This window comes from Daphnia pulicaria, chromosome 4 (genome assembly GCF_021234035.1).
Source record: "Daphnia pulicaria isolate SC F1-1A chromosome 4, SC_F0-13Bv2, whole genome shotgun sequence".
Lineage (NCBI taxonomy): Eukaryota > Metazoa > Arthropoda > Branchiopoda > Diplostraca > Daphniidae > Daphnia > Daphnia pulicaria.
The window spans coordinates 4,074,669-4,098,843 of record NC_060916.1 but is presented as its reverse complement, the minus strand read 5'-3'; the positions used below and the strand labels follow the sequence as shown (position 1 = coordinate 4,098,843).

The following is a 24,175-nucleotide window of genomic DNA, read 5'->3' as shown; positions in this document are numbered from 1 at the left end:
ATTACGATAGGAATACGATAGGAATACGATAGGAATACGAAAGGAGTACGATAGGAATAGGAAATGACTGCCCAACATAATGGCTTGACCAATACATATATTGTCCTCACAGGGTAAAATTTAGGTACAACGCATGCTTAATTTCATTTAATTAGAAGGAAAAAAACACAATCATTTTACGAATGCAAGAAAAGGGAGGAATAAACAATTCGTTATTTTTGATTTTCAACTTCCGGAATTTATTGTTCTATTGCCACAGTCATTTGAGTTTCAGGGATCTGAACACCAAACAAATGTCGGGACAAGAGGCTGAAGGAGCGCTCGATGCTTATTTCCTGTTTTCTTCTGGGATTTTTATGGATTCTGGAGGTGGCGGATGAACTCCAGGTTTCACTGAGAAGACCTTATTGCGTATAATCTCGCCCGAAGTGCTCGGCTGCATGCTATCATCATTAGTCTCGCCCAGGAGACTTTCGTTTAAGTGCCTTTCGTTAGTGCCAATGTTTTATTCTGGGATTTTTACGGATTTTGGAGGTGGCGGATGAACTTCAGGTTTGACTGAAGAGACCTTCTTACGTATAATCTTTCCCGAAGTGCTCGGCTATATGCTATCATCATTAGTCTCGCCAAGGAGACTTTCGTTTAAGTGCCTTTCGTTAGTGTCAAGGAGACTTTTCCTGCTGTTATTTGCTGCGTTGTTGCTGCTGGCCTCACTGCATATATTCAAGTCCGTCTTGCGCAAAATCTTGCCCGAAGTGATTAGTTTGCCAAAACCTTCCTGGTGAGCGAAAGCGTAGCCGGATCGAAGCGATTGTCGGCGTTGACTGTGCGCCCGATTGGCGGGCAGTTTTGGCTTGTGACCAGCGCGGTCCAACAGCGTCGTATGATCATCAAAGAAAAAGCGTCTCGACAGCAGCAGACTAACAGAGATGACGATGGATAACGAGAGACTATACCAAAATGCGCCTTGCCCAAACCCTTGGTGAAGGATTCAAAGTAGGAATCGCCGAAAAGATATTGGATAATAAAAGTAGCCACCATGGAGCCCCAGTGCAAGATGTTTTTGCCGATTGTCCAGTAGGCCGTATCTATCGGAATTCGCACGGTCACATTGAGGACCAGGGTGGTGGCCACGATGCAGCCAAACAGTTGGCGGTCGTACGTGTTTATTGTAATTTAATAAAATTAAACAACTGTGGAGGAATAAACAAGAGAAACCATGAACTGAAACACACAAAAACGAAAAATGGGGTGGGGAAACATACAAGGGAGCGTAGAATATAAAAAATCAGTTATAAAAATGGATAGAGACGTAAGGTAATTGTTGTGCGCGTAAATTAACGTATTTTTTCATTCAGGGAAAACAATAATCGTAGAATTACATTACATTTTTAATATTACGGGAGATAGTTCCATCGAGAAGAGAGAAAAGTAATAGCAGAAATCAGCCTTTTTTGTGGCAAAAAGACTTCTTTTTCCGGCAGCAGTCTCTCTCCCGGCTGAATTGTCGGCTACACCGGAGAGCTGATACCACAGCGGGCTGATATCAGACTGGGGACCGTCAAGCCTGTCCAGTCCGTTGGTGCCCGAGTAGATGGAGCATTAGAGTGGTTCGGCTTGAACTCAACTGACAAGACCTCAATCTTCCAGTCAGTAAACGGTGCAGAGCCGAGTTTTGATGAGTTATAACAGTCCCGTATGTTAGACAACCGGTGTACAAGCTATAGTACAGCTGCAATAAATAAAGAATAAAAAGTTAACTAGTGACTTACCCTCCTTTGTGGTATGGTTGCACCTCATCTCAATAACTCTTAACAGCCCTAAAACGCCTGCCATAATTGTTTTTCTTTTCAATGTAATTAAAACTAACTTTCAATCAACTGACAAACATTCCTCCATTACATGTTTAACTCATGATTTGAGGTAATGGTGTAACAATAATTTTTAAACCTTGCAAAATTTGTATCAGCATCAGAATTTGATTCTAGCAAATCATGGACATATAACACCAATCACCTCAGTTTAAAACCAAATTATTACCAAAATAAATTTCTGTGATTAAAAAAAAATTACTGGTGTCATTTCAAGTTACACCTTATTTGGCAAAATAAATTTCCCCAAACTGAACAGTAATGGATCTCTTTGACCATTCCTTAAATGTCAAATTATTTTCAGGAAACTTTTTTTCAAGCATCAAACGAGTGATGTGTGGAAGATAGACACCGTTGGTATCATGATACTTACATATCATGCTACGGTAATTTTGAAAACTTGCCCCGGGCAAACAATCTGGCGACATATATTGCCATTCCTGAAGGTAATGCAGATTTTGTGCACCGCAGCGTCTTTAAATTTTTTTTTGTCTTCAAAAAATGATGTGTTACAAAAACATAACCTGTAACATAAAAAACTCAATTATTTACTATTAAACAATGAAAATACATTTAAAATTAATTACCATCGACACGTAGTGTGCAATGAAGATATCCGGATATTCTGAAGATATTCTTTCGGCAAGCTTAGCGGTTTTGTAGAAACAGGGGGGTATTTTTGCAACAAAAAAATCCCTTCTGCCCGCAGCGGGTACGTCGGCAACTGGAATGACAGCAAGCGGTATGTTGGCAACTGGAACGACAGCGACCATCAGTACGTCAGCAACTGGAACGACAGCAACCGATATGTTGGCAACTGGAACGACAGCAACCATCAGTACGTCGGCAACTGGAACAACAGCAAGCGGTACGTCGGCAACTAGAACGACAGCAATCGGTACTTCGGCAACTGGAACGACAGCAACTGATACGTAGGCAACTAAAAGTATACCAGCCTTAACGATTTGGTTAGCAGGCTTCATCGCTTTGGCGTAAACACCGGCCCTGTGAAATTATTAACAAATGAATTAAAGTGAATGTGATAAAAGGATAGAAATTTACTAACAATTATTGAATACAAATCCGTCTGTGAGATTGCTTATCAGCCTGCTTGCATTAATAACAGCAATAAGGTGTCTTGCATTTGCAACTAAAGCAAATGTGTTTTGCATCTCCACCGCACAAAACACATTTGGTTTACATTTATTTCTTCTCTGAAAACATAGAACATTGAATAACAAAACATGGAAACAAAATTGCATTTGAGTGCAAAGTGAAAGCAATACCAAAAACATAATTTCAATCACAACTTTTATACTTCACCACGAATACATATGCTGTCTATAAAAATAGCTTAGTATTGATAGGTGTTGGGGTTGGTGTGTGTCATTTCATGGCTATCTCACAGTCTCACTCTTGTAGCCGTCAATTTCCTGGCTCAAATATGGATACACAACTGCATTTAAATACATAGCATTGGAAAATTTTGAAAATACAATTCAATAACATTCTACCTACATCTTCTTTAGGACGACTACTCCTTAACATAAATAGCTTTCATTTGTAAAGAAAAAGTGCAGGGTTGTAGTTAAAGAATTTCACAACTTTTCCTGAAATGCATAAATCCAAAAAATTACTGATGTAGCATAATTTCTTGGCATGAATGTACCTGCAAAATAAGTGACAGTCGTGAGATGGTTAAATTTTATAAATGTGAAACTGTTTCCCCCCTAACCTGTTTCCCCACTGCTGGTTTTAATAGAGAAAGTTATGCTATAACCTTTAGTAGATGTCTGATCCTACAACTGTAGGGCTATAAAGCTGCATTTTTAGGTGGAAGATGTTTAATAAGGAAAGAAGAAGGTATAAGGCTTTAGTCATGGTTTTGGTAACCTGAGAACAAAAACAGTTTTGGTTGGATAGGTTACAGTTAAAGCATACATCATCTTAAATTTCAAGTAGAAGGTAGGTTTAAGTATACAATCAAGACGGTTTTCAACATCGCGAGTAAATTCACATACGAATATTTCGTTGAATTTGTACAAAATAAAATATATTATACATATTCAAAAATGAAGGCGAATTTGTCAGCTAGGTAAACATAACGAGTGACGTCTAGCGTAAAACAAATCAACTTCATGCTTATTTTTGTTGTCATTAGGCGATAACTGGTTCGATGCGTTGTGATTGTTGTCGTCTTTGAAGTCACTAATCATCAGATTTTAATCAAATATCACGTTCCGACATAGGAAAACTTTTCTAGAGACAGGGTCCCATTGTCTTCACCATATCCTACCAGCAAGCAGTGAGTTGCCTTCGAGTCCAGCTTCTTTCTTTTGCAATCGGGAACATGGACATCGGCGCTACAGCCAATTACGCAAAGATTCTCGTTTTTTGGTCTCTTCTTGTAGAACAATCCATGAGGTGTCTTGGTGGACGAATGAGACGTAGTAGAACTAAACAGAGTGTGGTTCAGTATACGTAAATAGCGCTTTTCAAAAATTCTCCCCACAACTTCAGAATTGAATTTTCAGCTTTCTTAAACAGATTTTTTAGTCTGTTGCTTTTGATCTGTAAACTGCTTCGGGTTGATTCCATTGCTGTTTGGTTCATCCTTTCAGAGACACCATTCTGTTGAGGAGTGGAGAAATTGCTTGATTGGTGAAATATCCCGAAGGTGGGAAAAAAGTTGTCAAGGTAACCGTTGTCATACTCCAACGATAATAAATTATACTATGCAAATTTATGCAGCCAAATTTAATTATGCAAATTTAAGGTAATTAGAGCGACGCTTACTTTTAAACATTATTTAAGTGCCAATATTCACCAGACAAACCTGTAAATGTAAAAAATGTTCAAACAAGTACAATGAAATTGATTACGAGTTTATCAAACTTTAGCTCATTGGTGTTTTTGGAGACGCGAAGTATAGTAGATGGTATCAAATTACAGTTCTCCTTATTCAAAATTTTCAGCAATTATTGCTCCATAAGTTCTTCATCTTTTTCACTATTCAACATTAAAAAATTCAATAACACACCTTTAGTGATACTTGGGGAACATCAAAAGCAGTGTGCTTTCAACGTCCAAAACTTGATGTGACAGAAGTAGAGTAGCAACGGCTAACGCATCCACGTCCATCTCGACACAGACATTAGTGTATACTCCGGGGTTGTTGACGACTAGTGTAGTTGTGGCATCTTCAATTTCCGTGACGAGCCGATTGTCATCAGCCTCTTTGCCACCCAGATCAGGACTTTCAGTCGGTGAACACCAGAGAATACAATTATTTCGAATTGTAAATGGCGGGCGAAGAAGAGGTCGGCACCAAAAAGATTGGCATCGGAGGGCAAATTTCCAATAGGAATGTGGAAGTAGCGACACTGTTCCAGATTAGCGTCGAGGACAGTGTGTAAACGCAGGAAATGACACAAGCAAACTTATTTTGAGCCCACTCTCTGCCAATCAAGCACATTGTATAAACCGTCGGGATCAGTACTATGGATGGGATCCAGCGGGAATTCGTCAAGTGTTTGAATTTGCGATTGGGAGACTGAATAGCCACAAAAGTTGGACCTCGTTTCTCATCTTTGTACGTTTGCAGTAAACGATTTATTTGACGGTAGACTTGGCGAATACCTGTTTCCACTTGAATTGAAAATGAACAGAACGATCGACAGAACGGATGACATAACGTGAAAATTAAACAACTTTTTTCGGTGGTTTTCAAACAACTGCCTTTTCAAACCTTGCTTCTTGGCAGTCTTATTCAGATTTTTATATTCCTATCGTCGATCACGGAAGGCTCGAACGGTGTCAACATAAAAGCTGTTTTCCTACTCCGAAAACAATTGATTATTAAGTATCGGTATTGGAACGCTATGTTAAAATTCTGAACCTTTTGACAAACTGTTTGTTGTCTCTCTTCAGTGCGCGTTACAGGAACTTTCTTGTATGCTTAGCGGCAGTATTCGGACAAACGCTGCTTCTCTTTGGCCGACTGTTCTTCGCGGGGAAGTTGATGGAAAGCTCGTGTGGGCATCACCACGCCTAACAATAAATGATCATTTAATAAAATAGTATTCTAACAAAAAATTAACAGTCAGTTTCCGCAAAAAAATGATCTTACCACATCCATGACATGTTACGTTAACACAGGGCTTCAGGTTGATTGAAAACGCAGGATGCACAGACGCCTTCGTCTACCATCGCCGAAGGTTGGAGACGATTTGTCAAGATGATATTGGGAAACATAGCTCCACATACATAACTGGAGGAAGGTCTTGCGGTCCTCGGCGTTCATGCCCGACAGCACGTTGATGAAGCGTTGGAAGCCCGGGCTGTCACGGGTGTAGCCCAGCTTCGTCTCCGAGTAGTTGAGTATGTCCTCGCGCGTCCAGCTGGGACTCTGGTCGCCGCAGAGGAGCAGCTACAGTTCAGAGGGGCTGAATCCGCCAGTCACGACATGGTGAAAACGTGGTTGAATTCCTAGCGGTGAATGCCTCGTTCCAGGCAAAATTTCGCCATCAGTTCCACGTATAATCCTCGCCATTTTCCAGCGTAACCTGACATTTTCAATTTAAATATTAAACATTTCATCTCCAAAACAAAAAATAAAATAAAATAAAATCATTTATTTCCGACCTTGAAATTGACACCGTCGGAATGCAATTCAGCGTCAATGAATCCAAAAACTTTGGACAACGGGGCAAACTGGAGCGTCAACACCAAATGTTCCAGGCGGCTGAGATTGTGGTGGGACGATGGTGGCCGGCTTCTGGCTCTGCGACATGTTGCTGATGCGGTTCTGACTATAGACACGCTCGTCGTCGTGTTGCTTTTCAACAGATTGGGATGGGCCAGGGCCAAGTTGTTGGTATGGCGGAAGCGATCCTCGTGACTGAGCGTTGGATCCGTCAGGATCTGTTGGCGACGAGTGGCCAGTGCTCAAAACTGGAGGAGGAATCGGCAGCGGGTCGGATCCACCACGGGTCGGATCTTCGTGCGAGACGATGCCGGAGAACCAGGGCAGCGATGGATCTCGAGGGCTGCTGCTGCCCGTCAACGGTCTGCCGCTGCCTCCGAGATCCTTTGAGAAGACTGACGACGTCATGGGGTTTTGCGTTTCCTGTTGTTGCTGCTGCTGCTGCTGAAGTTGTTGGGGAGGAGGTGGGGGCGGCTGCAGCTGCGGTGGGTGAGATCAAGCCCGAAAGTATTTTTTATTCCGTTTGCTGTCGCTGACGACAATGGGCCGGGCATGAGACGTCGCCGTGGCAAAATAATTTGAGGAAGGGGGCCGAGAAAGGCAAATCGACAAGACGGCCGTCCTGAAGTGCCTTGGTCAGGAAAACTCTCAGGAACCAGTAGAGCTGCTCGGCGTGATCATAGATGGCGGAGTACTGGAGCAGCGGGGCCGGTAAGAGACCAAACGGCCTCTCTCTATTCTTCGAAGAACGCCCGTGGCCAGCCAAGTGCACGATTTGTCCAGGTTGATGGTCTTGAGGGCCGAAGATGTTTTGCCCGACAAGGTCGACGACACGAAGCGCTGGTTGCCGTCTGCTGCTGCTGTTTTTACGTGTTTTTGTTGGGCGGTATCGGGATCGTACGAAGCCCCAATCTCAAATCGTATTGGCCTTCTGCTCCCATCCGGTATGAATTGGAACCTTCGTGACGTCAATCCAGCCGTTGTCAGTTGTGCAGCTCTCCCTTTACCGTTCCGTAGAGTTCCAATCCGCTGACGCTGAGGTAGTGCGTCTGTCCCGAGGCGTTTTTTTCCATCTGCTGGATGCGGATGTTGTTGCATCCGTCTCCGCATCCCGGGCGGCTCCAGGGGCCAAGTGGACGTCGATCCGGGCTCGTTTAGGAAGAAGTCGTCGACGTGGGTGAATAGGGTTGTCCACAAGAGTCCGTCTTTGGAAACGGAGGGCTGATTTACCGAACCGCGGGCGTGTCGCAGCGTGTAGGCCGTGGGCAGGAGGTGGAGGCCGAGATCCAGGGGGAACCTGAATTTTTTTATTGTGAAATATAAATTAATTCCTGTTATTCATTTTTAGACCATGATTATAATTATTTGAAAATGTTCGGCCTTAAAAGAATGACGAATTGATTGACGTCTTAAAAACTGAATTGTGGATGCGATCTTCAACAATCTTGCATAACAATCTTGCGTGATTTTTAGGTCTTACCGTCTTACTATGTTATTCTTTGTTATTCTACTTAGTCTTAATTAGCTATAATTTTTTTGTCGATTAGCTATTAAAGCAGGGATAGTTTTCATTTGACCGTTTTAAATTTTAAATATTTCAGCATGTTTACAAAGCTAGAACTGTACTACTACTAGCTACTTTTCTCGCAACTTTTACTTTACAGAATTCTAAAGACATTTATTGGCAGCTAACTTAAGAAAAATTTTGCAGATAATTGACCGTAATTTGACGTCAAGCACATTTATGACACAAATTATAAACAAGGTGACTTAATTTTCTATTTTTTTAAGAACAAAAAACCCGTTTGCTTTTTATTAGTTTTATTGAAATTTGATCTGTCGACTCGACACCATTGTCACTTCTCAGATTTGAATTAGATTCACTACAAAACGCGAACGTCTAAAGTCGAATCTTTTGGCAAATCCGGATCGGTTCCAAGATGTCATAAATGTGGGAAAAAAAGGAAAACTGAATGAGAAAGAAAGAAATAAAAGGCAAAGCAGATTATCTTGCGGCCGTTTTTCGTTTACAAAAAGTTGCCGCTGTTTACCAGCAGTTTGTATGCTTGACGACAGTTGATTATCCTTCCGCAAATCGTTACGCCGCGGCTGTTCAAGTTTGTACGTTGGATGGTGACATCGCAATCAAAAGTGGCATTTGCAATGCTGTACTGTCGATTTTCAGGTTGGGACACTCGACAACCACCTTCAACTTCTCGGTGATGTCGTTGGAGGCCACACGACGACTGTCCGCATCTCCTTCCGATATGATTATTTTTAACTTCTCTGGCCTAACATCGAAAAAATGTATTTTCACGCCGTATTCCTGTTCCAGACGCTCCACATTTTGACGCCTTCGGCCAACGACACGGCCATAGTCCTGATTCAAAATTTTCTTCAGAAGAATAAGGTTATTACCGATTTCTGTTAGTTCAACATCATCGGCGATAATGACGAAATCCTCGGCCGGAATCTCTTTAGGTTGGCGCGTCAAAAACTGGCTAGTGTCCATTGCAGTCAGTTCAAGGATCGGTTTCTTGCCATTCTTGCGGTTTTCGGGACTTCTAGGAGCCTGCTGCGCTGAGACTGGACGAGACTTTTGTGTGCCAACCAGTTCGGATAGCTGCTGGACAGTACGCTTCACCTTGGCAACTTCTTCTTCCAGTTCCGTGATCCGCCGGTCTTTAGATTGATCCACACTCAATGATTCCATTTTAAATTGAGTTTCGAAGGCCGTATCGTCAGCACAGGTTACTTTTGGGTGTTGTACGTTCCGTTCCCTTCCGGCATCAAGTTCCTCCCGGAGATGGTTCGATTTCGACTGTGCGGATTGCATTTGCTGGGATAATACTTGATTCTCCTTTATAAGACGGTCGATGAGCTCAGTCATGGAATTTAGATCTTTTTTTACTTCGTTTAGAGTCCTGTCTACTATATGTCTCTGTTTTTCATCCGTGGTGTAGGTGGTGAAGACTTCTCGGAAGTGTTCCAGTATTTTACACATGACAGGGATGTGGCCGTACTCTTTCTGGAAGTCAGCGTTATTGGTTTGAATTCAGGTTCTGGAGAGTTGATTTCCAATTTATCCATTTTAGGAATTTAATTTGTTTCAGCTATAAACTGAATTCACCGTTGAAACTGTTGGATGTTTACCTCTGAATTGAGTGATCATTATATGCACTTCAGTATGAGACTCTTGAGTAGCAAGTAACCAGAGGAGGTCATTTTCATTAATATTGGATTTACGCGCGATTACACGCGCTACACGACCGTGCTCACGAAAGAGAAAAACGGTTACTCCGTCGTCACTTGGTCATTACAATTTTTATTTATCATTGTGATTTGTGAAAAACAGATGGGAACAAGCCTCACCGCTAATGAGTATGCTATTTGCATACCAGAAAGCTTTGTTTTTACTAGCTATCCAACTCCACAATTGCAAGTCTATGAAATGAGCCAAGGGAAACGATGCAAGTTATCCAACTTGCGCTGCTGCCCCGAAAGAGAAATAGAACCAATTTTCTAAATAATTTTTTTTTCGGGAATTTCTATTCTACAGGTGAAAAACGAGTGAGTTCAATCATTTACAACTGAAAGAAAAGTCATATCAAAAAGGAGGATATTCCCCTGACCTACCAAAAAATAGGCAGAAAACATTGAATTCACACCATTTAAAATATCTGATAGCGCTTGGGCTAATTTCGGATCACAAGCACGAACAAGTACTGTCGGCTTGAAAGACGTGACGGCTCCTTCAGATGGCATGGATTGACCTGCAAAAGCTTAGGTGCTTAAGCTCTCTCTCGGAACATTTATTAACGATGAAAAAATCTAACTCCTCTCTCCGGATGTTCATTAAAACTTTCCTTCGACATAGTCTCCGTGATCGTCATTGCTATGGTCGAAACCCGCTGCTTGTAAATCAGGCTCGTCGTGCACATCATATTTCTCTGCATACTGCTTCGCTTCGCCAAACATCGATTGGAATTCAAGCGCAGCGTCAGTAGAGCTGAACTGGGCACGGAAAGTTCTGTGCCCAGATTCCTCAGACGAATAATCGATAGCCGACCACACGCACTCTTTGTTATCAACCTTTAGCTCAGTCTCAATAGCAATGACATTGTCACAGAGCAACTGCTCATTTACATCTTCGACAACGATCCTCGCACACAACATCTCATCGTCATACACAATTTTAAGATTGCCGGTTCCTAAAAGCACCCATTTCTTGTCGGTCTGACCACCTTCCAGGGACGAGAGTGTGCAGCGCTTCTCGAACATAATGGACTCCTCCAAATCTTCATATTATTCTTCATCTTGATCTTCTTCAACTGTTTCTTCATCTTCACCTTCTTCTTCCTCTTCTTCTTCGGCGTCATTTGTTGCACCTGTCACTTCCGGTTGAGGAGTAACAGTAGGTAGAGTCTCTCCAGGTTTCATGGCTTCACAGCAAGGGCATTTTAGCACAGTAGCATCATTGCGCGCAAAGCATCCTTGGCATTCCCAAGAACCTTCTTTGAGAGTCACAGCTAGATTTGAAACAATGTTTGACTCGGCCAACGTTGGATTTGCTGCGGTCGTGTTCTTCTTTAACGCAGCTTGGCATTCCTCAAACTTAGTTTTAAAGAGAGTTGCCTGATCTTCTGTCCTAAAGCGAACCAAAGTAGAGGAGGACTTTGACGAAAAATTAGAAAAAATTTTCTTTGGTGCCGCTGAAAAGGCATTCAATTCCATTTTGGACCATTTATCTCCAAGCCAACTCCTCTACTGGATTTTGGCTGTTGCCGCGCTCGCTTTGGTTGGGCATACAAAAACGTTTTGCTGGAAGTGGCTACAGAAAGGATGGAGTTTTTCCATGGGCCTTTCTGGTTGTTGTCGTCGTCGCCGTTCCCCACAAAATCCCCCACAACATCCTCAAGCGGACGAAGTGGAATTGCCGCCACTGCCGCCACAGCAAAATGATTTACCGGGGCAATTGGCTGTGATCCCGCACCCAAAAACCGCTCCGATTGAGGTAAAAATTGATTTTGATTAAAAAAAAACTGTATTAATTAAAAATTTTTGTACAGCAGCCACTAATGGAACGGGAAGAGGCTCCAACGCCAATTCCCACGGTCCTCGAATTTTTGAACGAAGCGGACCAATTTATGGATGGCTGGAAAAAACGTCTATCGCCAATTTCCACCTAAGCCTCAAGCTTGCGTGGTTTATTTCTATTGTCTGCCTCGTTTCCCATGCCAAGTCTCATGCCATGACTCTCGTTTCTCTTCTCATGTCTGCCCCATTGTTTCTTTCTCGTTTCTGCTTTTGTCTTCCTCGTTTCTTTTATATTAATAACCCAGTTCCCTCTCAATAGGAAAAGTAAGAAAAAAAAAGAAGAGTCTAATCACTATGTCTAATCGCTATAGCTATCACTATAGCTCATTTCAAGGAGAGAAAAGAGCCCTGAACTCTCCACACAGCGAAAAAAAAGAAGAAGACTTTGACTCGAATCTCGTTTTTATATAAAATGGCGCTCACATGTTTTTCAATGTAAAAAAAAGAGACGGATATATGTGATAGTAAGTATAGAAAAGAAGGGGAGACCGCCGCTTCTTCTCTGTAGACGGCCTTTTTTTCCATCCTCTTTGCAAAAGGCCTCCCGCTGCAAAAAAAAGTCTTGTGTGCTTATAACACACACACACAGACGCACTGGTGTGTTCTGCGCGACTCCCTGCCCCTCACGGACACGCCCACGGACACAAATGGGATACGGATACGGATACGGATATGAATACGGATAAGGATAAGGATACGGACACGGCTACGGTCACCACGGACTCGCACACGATTTCAACAAAATTTCAACACAATCACTCCATAGATTTTAATTGATTGATATGATTTTCAGGTTTTGGCATTTCAGTCGTTCCGTCTCGTTGGTTTAGACACGTTTAGATTGGTCGATTGTTGATTTAAGAGTGGAACGTGTGTTATTCTGATAAGAATGACTGAAACTAAACCTGTCAGTCAACATATTGAAGATTGCGAACCAGAAGATTGTATTTTTCCAACAGACAAATGTGGTAGTTGCGGGAAATTTTTTCAATATTATGACGCTGGGGGGTAAGTAATTATTAAATTTTTGGTCTTAAAATGTCCCATTCAAGTTTTTCGTTGTTGTATAATGCCTTTCCCTACGCCAGCAATTATAAAAATATATTTACATGGTCAGCAGTGAGACTGCCCATCACATCTTTAGTGGTGAGCCTGTGAAAAATGATGAGCCCGAGAAAAGAGAAAACCCCTGTGGTGACCCCTCTTCAGGAAGACCACCAAACAGGCGCAACAAATGTGATGTAAGTTGGCCCAACATAATTTTGTAGAGATAACAATTTTCTAACATTTTCTAAAAAAATTTCAGATCTTGTTTTGCAACATTCCTAAGAATGTCTGCAAAGATGACCCAATGGAATTGTTCAAAACATGCGGGGCAATCTTGGCTATTCAGCTAAATTTTCACCTTGGATACGGGTTAATTCAATTCTTAAAGAGCGAAGCACTCGCTACAACGGTACGCTCGCAACCAAATGTTGCGAAATAACCGAAAATCGAAACGAATCGTTGAGTACGACTGAAATGTATTTGGCTGTTGCCAAGTCGTTCGACCTATCGAGAGCGCGTCCAGACTCGTACTGCCTTTTCTTACATAATTTCTTAGTTTCTTCCTTATCCCACCAGGGGGAGGGGCGAGCGAGACAATAGGAGGGGGGAAGGAAAGAGACGTTGCCAGGTATTATCCAACATTCGGCCCTTCCTGACAATAAGATTTTGTTGTTTTGATTCCGGAATCCACAGACAGTAATTAAATACACAACGAGAACCGAACAAAAGGGGGTAATCATAAAACCGAGCGACAGATTATCGTAATACAATTGATGGAGCAGAGTGCGTGAGAAAAACAACAAAATGAATAGAACGAACAAATGAATAAACTGGATTTTGAAATCAAACACGTTATCGACCATTAGATTAAGACGGACGACCAGAAATAAACAGCGCGAAATTTGAAATTAACATAACAAATCGGCACAACGGGTATTAATAATAAATGAAATTATTGTCGTTATTGATTGGTCGAGCCGCTCTTCCTGCTCGAGAGACAAATGGAGTGTGGCGTTTCGGCACAAATTGTTGATTCTCGATGCTGGGCTCGGACGGTTGATTCTCGATGCTGGGCTCGTACGGTTGATTCTCGATGGGCCTGGATTCATTAGGCGTGATTCCAATTTCGTCGGATTCCTCGTCACAGTTCTCATATTCTTCGCTATACGGGCACCATTCCGTCTCGCGTCGTACAGAATATCGCCTGATTTGACCGAAGTGTGCATTGAAACGGCGCCAAAGTCGTTGTCTTCGGAAACACGGTAAATCTTCGACTGCATAGCATGTAGGTGATACTTTGCGGTAGACTTGGTACGGGCTAACGAACCGCGGGATGAATTTTTTCGTGGTATTTTTGGTTTTTAGGCGCCGGGCAATTAGAACTAGTTCTCCGATCTGGAAGTTTAGGTCAGTTTTCCGGAAATGATTTAGCTTACTCTTTTTCTGGCGGATAATGATCAGTCGGCGAGCCATTTTTCTCCAACGTGATACCATCTCCACTCGTTCTTCGTGCGTAAGAGGTGTAGATGGTGGCCAAGGAAATGCTGACTCCATGGACATAACTGCAGGTCTACCAAAGACTAGTTCAAATAGGGTGATTTCTGTTGTCGACTGTTTTGGCGTATTGATGAAAAACAAAGCCCTCGCGATTCTTTCTTCCCAGTCAGAATGGTCAAAGTTGAAGAATGCTGCAAGTGTTGAAGCTATGAACTATTTATCCTCTCGACCAGAGGTTTCTGGGTGCTCTGCCGAAGCCTGTACATGTTTAATTTTCCAATTTCTTACAGAAAGCGGAAAAAGCAAAGGAGGTGAAGCACGGCCCTTCGTCGGATATTATTCTAGTTGGCGTTCCATGATGTAGGAGAAGAGCTTCCTCTAGGAAAGGCAATACTTGGTCGACTCCTGTACTAGCCACGGGGCGGGCTTCCTGTTGAAATAAAGTATACATACAAGAGTTTAACAGCTTACTTGTGCTATATTTGTGTAGAGAATGAACATACCAAAATTGACACATAGATCCAGCTAGGCTTTCCAACACTTACATGTGACAGAACGAGTAAAGGAATAAGGGCAACATGGTTGTATCAAGTCGAAGCCTCTTCTCACCACATGAGATGGAAATTGCTATTTCAACACACCCACTCAATTTTACATCACATGATTAATATCAACAATGTTGCTTTCTTCCCGGAGTCGACTGAAGAGCTGTCCATCCAGGGGCTTAGTTAAAATATCTGCTAGTTGTTGTGAAGTGTGAATGTACTGGATATGAATGACTCCTTCCTTGACCATATTGCGGATGTGGTGGTACTTGACATCTATGTGCTTAGTTCTCGCTTGATGTCCTGAATTTTTCACCAAGCTGATGGCACCTTGATTATCACACAATAAGGTAGTAGGTGACTTCTGCTCCCATCCGATGTCATCCAGTAGTTGCCGGAACCATATGACTGTTTTCGTGGCTGCACTGGCAGCAACATACTCTGCTTCAGTAGATGAAAGAGATACGCAGTCCTGACGATGACTGGACCAAGACACTGGGGCGCCATTAAGGAAACAGAAAACGCCAGTGGTTGATTTCCTAGTGACGAGATCGCCTGCGTAGTCCGAATCCGAATACGTTAGCAGCATATTTCTCTCCTGTACTCCTCCATAGCAGATTCCAGAAGTGATGGTGCCTCGAAGATACGAAAGAATTCTTTTCACTGCCTCCCAATGTGCCTTTGCTGGATTGGTTGAGAACTGCGCAACTTGATTCACCGCAAAGGCAATATCAGGTCTTGTGCAGGTAGCCGCAAACATCAAAGATCCAACTGCTTCTCTAAACGGGAAGGAATCCTTTGGGTCTCTTTCTGCATTGTTGGACAATCTTGCATGCGGGTCCGCCGGTACTGTTTTGGGATAGCAGTTCTCCATTTGAAATTTCTTGAGGATCTTTTCGATGTATTTCTCTTGACTGATGTGAATTAGGTTCCTTTCTGGATTTCTTCTTATTTGGATCCCTACGAAGCACTCCACGTCACCATGAGTCATCTCAAACACATTTTCCAGATAGCGGACGATATCTTCCAATCTTGATTGTAGAGAGCTGCACACAATACCGTCATCAACCCATATGGCCATTATGGTTAGTTCGGTTTCTGTCTTGATTGTGTAAACACACGGGTCTGCCTTACTTTGTGAGAAACCATACTGCACCAAAAAATTGTTGAATTTCTCGTTCCAGGAACGCGAGGCTTGTTTTAAACCATACAATGATTTGTTCAGTCGGCACACCAGGTCTTCTTGTCCTTCGATTTCAAATCCTGTTGGTTGGAACATGTAAAGTTCTTCATGAAGGTCCCCGTTCAGAAAAGCTGTTTTCACATCCAATTGCACCATCTCAAGATTTTCAGCAGCTGTGATTGCAAGTACGGCACGCAGAGAGTCATGTCTCACCACTGGAGAATAGGTTTCTTCATAATCAATGCCAGGTCTTTGCGTGAACCCCTTTGCTACAAGCCTAGCCTTGTATCTAACTTCGGTACCAGATTTAATTGTATACACCCACTTGTTCCTGATTGCAGTTCTTCCAACTGGTAACCTGCAGAGTGTCCAAGTGTTGTTCTTCATAAGCGACTGATACTCTTCATCCATGGCTAACATCCACTTCTCTGATTCAGCTGAGTTGAGAGCTTCTTCTACCGTTTCCGGTTCTTCAACATCCAGTAACGCCATTCCCGCATATTTTTCAGTTTGCGATTCTTCTATCCACCGGCTGGGTTTGTTTCGGATCCTTGCTCCAAGCGGATTTTCTTCTCTGGGAGTGATGATGGTAACTTGCTTCTTTTTCCTTGGATTCGTTGCAGCTGGATCGATGGTAACAGTCGGTGCTTCTTGGGCTTCAGATGATTGATCTGGATTCAAAGGCAATTGATTTTCAGACGGCAATGTCTCAGGCGGATCCTCCGATGGACTCATTATCGAGTTCTCTGGAACCAATTCTTCTGGGTACACCAATGGCGGATTGCTGAAACAGGATTCTCTTGAAATAGAACAGAATCTTTCTTCGTTAAAAAGGACATCTCTACTGATCCTCACTTTTCTAGTGGCTGGATCCCATAGTCTAAAGGCCTTCTGGGTTTCACAATACCCAACATGGATACACTTAATTGCCTTGGGATCAAATTTTGTCCGTTCATCCTTCGGCACATGAACATAGGCATCTGCTCCAAACACCCGAAGATGAGAAAAATTAGGCTTGATACCTTTCCATAACTCGTAAGGCGTTTTTCCTTCTCGACTCCTTGACACTACTCGATTTTTTATGTAGACGGCTGTGTTAGAGGCCTCCGCCCATAGCTCAATTGGAAGCCCTGCGGCATGCAGCATGCTCCTGGCTGGTTCAACTATTGTCCGGTTGGATCTCTCCGACACTCCGTTTTGTTCTGGGGTCTTCGGGGCGCTTGATTCATGCTTGATTCCATTCTCCTTCAACCATTCTTCAAATTTGTTGCTGAAATATTCGCCACCGTTGTCTGAGCGAAGAGTGTCAACGTGCTGGCCAGTTTCTACCAAGATGCGTTGGACTAGTTGTCTAAAAAGTGCTTCCACCTCAGATTTCAGCTTGATAAAATAAATGAAGACATAGCCACTAAAATCGTCCTTGAAAATAACGAAGTACTTGGCTCCTTTAGGTGAAGGTCTTGACATTGGTCCACACACGTCGGAATGAATGAGTTCTCCTATCCTGTTGGCTCGTTTTCTTCCTCCAGTTGGAAAAGGCAGCCTATGATGTTTACCTAGGGCACAACCTTCACAGAATGGTCCAGCAGATGTGTCGCTACGTTTGATGACAAGTCCATCCACCAACTTCTCTGACTCCATCTTACGGATGGTTTCTGTGCTTGTGTGTCCAAGACGATGATGCCACAGGTGAAGAGGTTGAGCTTCCGGTCTGGATAGTGCATGGAATGCAGTTTGTTGACCATCTGACTTCTGTCCAACCTTCGAATGATGATTCTTGACACTTCGTATATTCAGACGATATAGATGATTAGAGAAACTTTCGCCGACCGCCACAATCTTCTCCCCTTTAGAGATGGTAACCCGGTCATTGTTGAACAAGACACGCAGGCCTGCTTTTGTTGCAGATCGAACGGAGAAAAGATTGACGCCTAAATCAGGAACGAAGAGCACATTCTTTAAAATAGCTGAATGCCATTCTTCGTTGACATTGGTTTGGATTGTGATGTCTCCCATTCCTTTGGCTTGAAGAAGATTGTTACTACATCCAACTCCTTTGACTGGCCAACGTCCATTCTTAACCGCTTGATAGTTTGAAAATAGATGGAACTGATCCGACATATGAATAGTGCAGCCAGAGTCCACGTACCAGTTGTCTCTAAAATTTCCTTCAAATTGAATATCACCTGGAAGAGTTGTGAAAGCGTAGTCTCCAGGCCAATCGGGTTGTCTTTGAGGCTTGAACTGTGCAAACTGAGCTTGTAGTGGCTGGAATCCGTTAGGGACTCCTCTTTCCATGTGATCTTTCTTTGTCCAACATGTGCTTTCCCAGTGGTTCGTCCCACCACAGTAGTTGCATCTTCTTTTCCTGAATCCTCGTCCACGACCGGATGAATGTTGAGCTGGTGGCTGTGATGGGATGTGGGCAGCAGCAGGTTGTGTAGACTGTTGATTTGACATTTCTTGTTTCTTGGCAAAGAATGCAGCGTTGGCACCATCTTCTTCTTGACAACCTTTATTACGAGCTTCTTCTTTAAAAAGGCGTGATCTTAAAGACTGCAACGTTTTCTTACTGTCGTCCATGTTGTCCCATACTGACACGATGTGCTTGTAGCTGGGGGGTAGGGTGACAATAATCTTAGTAACGATGTCAATTTCGTCAACACTCACCCCCATATCATTCAATTGATTGGCCATCGACTCGATCATGGTGATGTGTGCAGCAATATCATGCTCCTTGTTGAACTCGTACTGGTAGAATCTCTGTCGAAGGAAGTGCTTGTTCTCTGAAGCCACTTGTTCATATTGATCTGTCAGGCGTGTCCACATCTCCTTTGCTGATTTACATGTCATCATGGAACGAGCCTGTTGAGATTCCATTGTAAAGACTATGAAGTTTCTTGCAGTGCTGTCTCGTTGGTTCCAGGTTTTGATGGCAGCAGAGTTTTTGACGGCTTGAGTTGATGCATCAATGTCTGGAATAGGCGCAGTGGATACACCAGTGACAATTTCAATCAGATCATGCTGTTCTAGCAGGAGGGTGATCTGAAACTTCCAAAATTGAAAATTCGTGCCGTCGAACTTAGCGACATGACTCATTTCCTTGGTTGGATTTGACGTCATGCTAAACAACAGGCAAAGATTTATACTCGAATGTAGTTTACTTTAAATAGCAGTATGCGTTCAAATAACTGGGCCCATAACCTGTTGAAATAAAGTATACATACAAGAGTTTAACAGCTTACTTGTGCTATATTTGTGTAGAGAATGAACATACCAAAATTGACACATAGATCCAGCTAGGCTTTCCAACACTTACATGTGACAGAACGAGTAAAGGAATAAGGGCAACATGGTTGTATCAAGTCGAAGCCTCTTCTCACCACATGAGATGGAAATTGCTATTTCAACACTTCCATCCATCTAGAAAGATAGTCGATGCAGACTATGAGATGCTGTTTTCCACGAATAGTAGTCTTTAACGGACCGAGATGATCCATGCCCAATGTCTGGAACATTTCACGGGGTGGCGGAATTGGCCGGAGCTTCCCTACCGCTAATCCGACGTGGGGTTTAAACGTCTGGTAGAAATGACAGGACTTTACGTAACTTTTAACAGTCGATGCGATTCCTTTCCACCAAAATCGTTGACGAATTCGAGCCAGATTTTTCTCTACTCCCATATGACCTCCATCTGCTGAGTCGTGACACTCCTCGACGATGACGACGACGACTAGGCAATCGTGAAGGTAACATTTAAAACAGTTTTTATACCTTCAGATGGCAACGCTGATTTAGTTTCCTTTTTCCAGTTTGACGGTTTTGAAATGAAAGAAGGCCGACGCTTGGAAACTTATGTTAACGTCCGAAAAATGTACCTATATGTGGGAAACATTCCTAAGTCCAAGGGTAATGTCGAGATTAAGTAAGAATTCAGTTTTGGTTCGAGCTTACGCCTTTCCGAATCTGGAACGTGTGCGAAAGCTTTGGTGCCGAAGACTCGAAGATGAGATACGTCTGGCTTCTTGGCATGCCAAATTTTATAAGGCGTTACTGTTGTGTCATGATGAAGCGTCCGTTTAAGGGTGTAAATTGTATAGCTGATGGTAGCTGCCCACAGGTAGAGGGTATATTCTTGGCATGTAACTCAGTTCGGGCACCTTCCACTGTAGTTTGATTATCGCGTTCAGATACGCCATTCTGTTGTGGTGTATGAGCTGCATATATTTGGTGAAGAATACCTTTGGTGGAGAGCCATTTCCGGAAAGAGTTACTTGTTTACTCGCCCCCATTATCTGAGCGAAGTATGCGAGGGCACTGTCGAGTATCAGTAAACATCTTTTCGACGTATTCTTTAAAACCTCGTTCGGTCTCGGATTTATTCTTCATAAAGTATGCCACTTTGTATCCACTGTAGTCATCTTTGAATATGACATATTACAGTTTTCCGTTTTGAGTCGCTACTTGAAATGGACCAACTAGGTCTGAGTGAACGATTCCTCCAACTTGTCCAGCTCTGGTTCTTCTTTTTGGGAACGGGAGACGTGACATTTTGCCGATTATGCAGGCTGTGCAGTCTTCTTTGTGTGAGGTGCTTCCCACGACGTTTAGGACTGTGAGCGCCTTGAGTTTGATTATTCGTTGCATGGTTGCGTAATTCACCTGGGCGAATCTTTCATGCCATATGGCGAATGTTGTTGCATTTGTACTGGAGAACACGTGTCTGGGCTCATACCCTGATAGAACTGTGACCTGTCTTCTATCTCTATGTATTGATCACACCGAACATGAATCATGAGGCACTTACATGAATGGGGAAAATCCTGAGTAATGATGAGACACGAAATATATAAGAGAATTCACACAGAGTTTAGTCCAGTGGAGTCACAGACTCTGCTGTTGAGAGAGTGCTATAAGCAACCAAGTAGCGAGGCAGTAACACGGAGCGATACAGAAAGAAGGGGGTGCTAAAAAGCAATTAGGGTTTGGCAACCCAGTATACATTTTTTTCTTTCTCAACAGTATTCCTTATTCTCCTGCCCCTGATCTGACGTGTTTCTCAGAGTTCGGACAGCAGAGAAAGAATTGATCCGTGATGCCCAATTACCTGAATAATTTGAATTTTGTAATCCATAAATTCCATATTGGTCTTTGTTTTCAGAAAGGCCAATATTTTTCATGGGGAAAAATGAAATTGATAGAGAATTATCCATAAACAAAATTATATTTAAAAATTAAATTTTGTTGGAAATAACTGTGTTTCGTGGTACATCGAAAACGCCTTGTGTATTTGCGAACTACTAGAAGATCTTGAAATGAGAACCAGGAAAAAAAATTAGACAAGTTGTCAACAGCGTGGCATAAATTTTGGTAAGCTCCATCTTTTTTAAATTGATTTCAATGGGATTCCAGTAGTATGGCAAATTTCACATATCAAATCATCCATGTTCACGTTCCAAACGACACCTTGATGACAAGGATTTGTGAAATGAAGTCCGTTATTTGGCTTACGGTAGTTATTATCTTTTCTACATTCCCATATGTCAATCTTTCAAACCCCACTTTCTTTCAGTGGTAATCCATGCACTCCCTCTTTTTCTTGCACTGAAAATCAAATGAGAAGGTTAACATTACCCGAATTAAACACCTGAACAAGTTAAATTTAGAAAAATTGAATACTTGATCTATCGAATTCCAGCAACATTGAACCTAGATCACTAGTTGCAGTGTTTTCAATGCATATTTTATTAAATCACAAGTTCTCGAAATTGGACAGAAATTTTTTAAATTTGCGTTTCAGTTCATTTACGTCCATTTATCTGTGCGAACTTGACGATACGTTCTAAAAAAAACTAAACTGCCATCAAGTTTGGCTAATTTATCTATTTTTTTATCTAAAAGTATTTTTTGGCTTATTACTTCATCACCTACTTGGAATGTACAGTCATGCTTGAAAATTTCTGGAGCAAGCAAATTTCTCTATGTAATATTAACTAAACTTGGCGGAAGGTATAGCTTAGGAAGCACACTATACCTCTAATTTTTGTTGATTGTGGTGGGAAAGTTGAAAGAGAGAAAGGACGGGAAGAAGAAATGAAGAATAAGCGCAAAAGAAATATAAAAAGGGGGAAAGTTGTGCTTTTCGGAATACCTTCCGTCGATTTAAAATACAAACATATAGAGCAATTTTTCTGGTCCAGAAACTTTCAAGCATGACTATATATAACATATTTCTTCGTCTGCAATCTTGAATGGGAAAAGTTGTGCCAAGTAAAACATCAGCTGTAATCATTTACAACGAATGGGACTACCTCTAGATTTTGTTGGGTTTGAATTCTCATAGATTCTTTGATAGATACTAGAAAAGTACTCCTTCAATGGTACCTTCATTCGTTCTGATAGATAATAACAAAACTGTATAAACATGCTACAACTGAGGGATTTGAAATACATACTTTGAGTGACTGATTCATCACTGCGTGTTCAGATGGACTGTTGGTGTGTATCACGGTATATGCTTCCCCAACAGGAATATTCTGATCGTAAATCGGGCTGACTTAACAGTTTCAATGACATGGTTATTGTTTGTGTGGCTAACTAGAAATTTTGTCGTTTACAATGTTCATTTACCAAATGTTTAAAGTGCTGAAATTGGTTTTTTGTTACCTGACACAAGTGACTGAGACAGTGATACCCTTCTTGATAAGAAACACTTAAGAACACTTTTGTGTTTCACAGAAGAAGTCTTTAAAGTGAAATATCTCCCGAATGGCAGGGAATATTTGAATTTGGAAAATCAGGCAAATCCGGAGTCCAAAACTGGATAGGCTGTATTTTTTTTTTAATTTTAGATCCCAAAGTGGAACAAGAAAAAAAGGGGGGGGGGGGTCTACGGATTCAGTGCGGTTGAGTGGCGGATTACTTGTTAAAAGTTATTTGGTAATACATGGGTATTTTAACAGTGAGTGAGTCATTTCCTCAATTTTGAATGCTGCCTTTTTTTCTAGATTATTATCTGCAGTTTTTGAGAAAAGATTCAAACTAACGATCGTTAACATCTATGTCAATTACAGCTAGTTGTGATATTTGTAATTTCATCTGAATTATTAAAAAATTGCAAATGTAACTGAATAACATTTGCGTAAGAAATATATAAAAGTCTTTAACTGTTAGTTATAACACGCAATTCGTACTGGTTTTTTAGTCCCCGAAAACGGACAATTCGACTTTGAGTGCGCGACGAACACATCGTCATTATCCAAGAATCGAAGCTTTAAAGAGGATTGGTGGGCATAGCCAAATGCCATTCTATAACCCGAGCCATTCTTTTCGCCTTGCAACACGTCTAACGCATCAGCAATATATCGCTTTTTTCTTGTATGTTCCTTCGGAAATCATTGCTCGTTAGGGGTGAAAGGAATTAGACGTAGCTTATCAAAAAGATTTATAATGCCTTTATTCTTCCATTTCAATAGTCAGACCATGCAACGCATAGCGCAGTACTCGGAGTCCCATCTGGATTCGTTTTTTTAAAATGAACAGATCTCCAGTGCGTTGCATTATGTGGTTCGAATTCAAAGAAATGTATGTGTGTTTATTCAGTAAAAGCTGAAGTTTCACTAGTGTTGAATTTCTCAATTCTTGGAATATGTGTTATATGAACAGTCCATATACAATGAACAATCCTTCAGATTGTTGAGGCATCATATTCATATTTTGGCACATTAGGTGCCTCACCACTCTCCCAAAATGCCTTTGCAAATTTTGAAACATTGTCGGTTGTTGCCCCACGCTATTTGTCAACAACTTTGTACTCCTTGTGGATATCTTCAATTATTTTCTTACCAATCCCCAACTATCAAGGTTTTCTTTTTTAATTACGACTACTCTATTTACTTAAATAGGAGTGTTATTGAGACTTGGTTATCATGTAATTATCCAAATTTTTGCAGTATCGTCCCAAAATTTCAGATCATGAGTGGAATCCTGATTCTGGACGCGAATAATTGGGAAAAGTTATGGTGGGGGTCTGACAAATACTTTTTAATTTAGAAAATAACTTCCACCAAGAAATGCGTTTTGGTATTGTATTGAAAATAATGATGACCCATAAGTGGCTAAATTATTGTCAAAAATTTCGAAGGAAGGATTTCAGTTGTATTGACTTGGAATCACTATGAGTTTGGGATGATGTAGCTTCACTAATGAAAAGAGAAGAGACTTGTCCATT

The 24,175-nt window shown here is 41.8% G+C and overlaps 2 protein-coding genes and 1 long non-coding RNA gene across 3 annotated transcripts; 1 reads left to right on the top strand and 2 right to left on the bottom strand.

Annotated features, from left to right (window-relative positions):
* Positions 1 to 5,829: 5,829 nt before the first annotated feature.
* Positions 5,830 to 9,580, bottom strand: LOC124336729 (arp2/3 complex-activating protein rickA-like). The gene is made up of 4 exons (XM_046790509.1): positions 8,702 to 9,580; positions 6,586 to 7,056; positions 6,138 to 6,300; positions 5,830 to 5,921 (listed from the first exon to the last, which is right to left on the bottom strand). The coding sequence occupies exons 1-4, from the start codon at positions 9,578 to 9,580 to the stop codon at positions 5,830 to 5,832; spliced, it is 1,605 nt and encodes a 534-aa protein (XP_046646465.1).
* Positions 9,581 to 10,431: 851 nt separating this feature from the next.
* On the bottom strand, positions 10,432 to 10,857 carry LOC124336728. The gene has a single exon (XM_046790508.1). It carries the CDS (start codon positions 10,855 to 10,857, stop codon positions 10,432 to 10,434), a length of 426 nt encoding a protein of 141 aa, XP_046646464.1.
* Positions 10,858 to 12,542: 1,685 nt separating this feature from the next.
* LOC124335967 lies at positions 12,543 to 13,167 on the top strand. Its single transcript, XR_006916972.1, has 2 exons — positions 12,543 to 12,914; positions 12,980 to 13,167. It is a non-coding gene; the product is annotated as an uncharacterized LOC124335967 (long non-coding RNA).
* Positions 13,168 to 24,175: the final 11,008 nt, after the last annotated feature.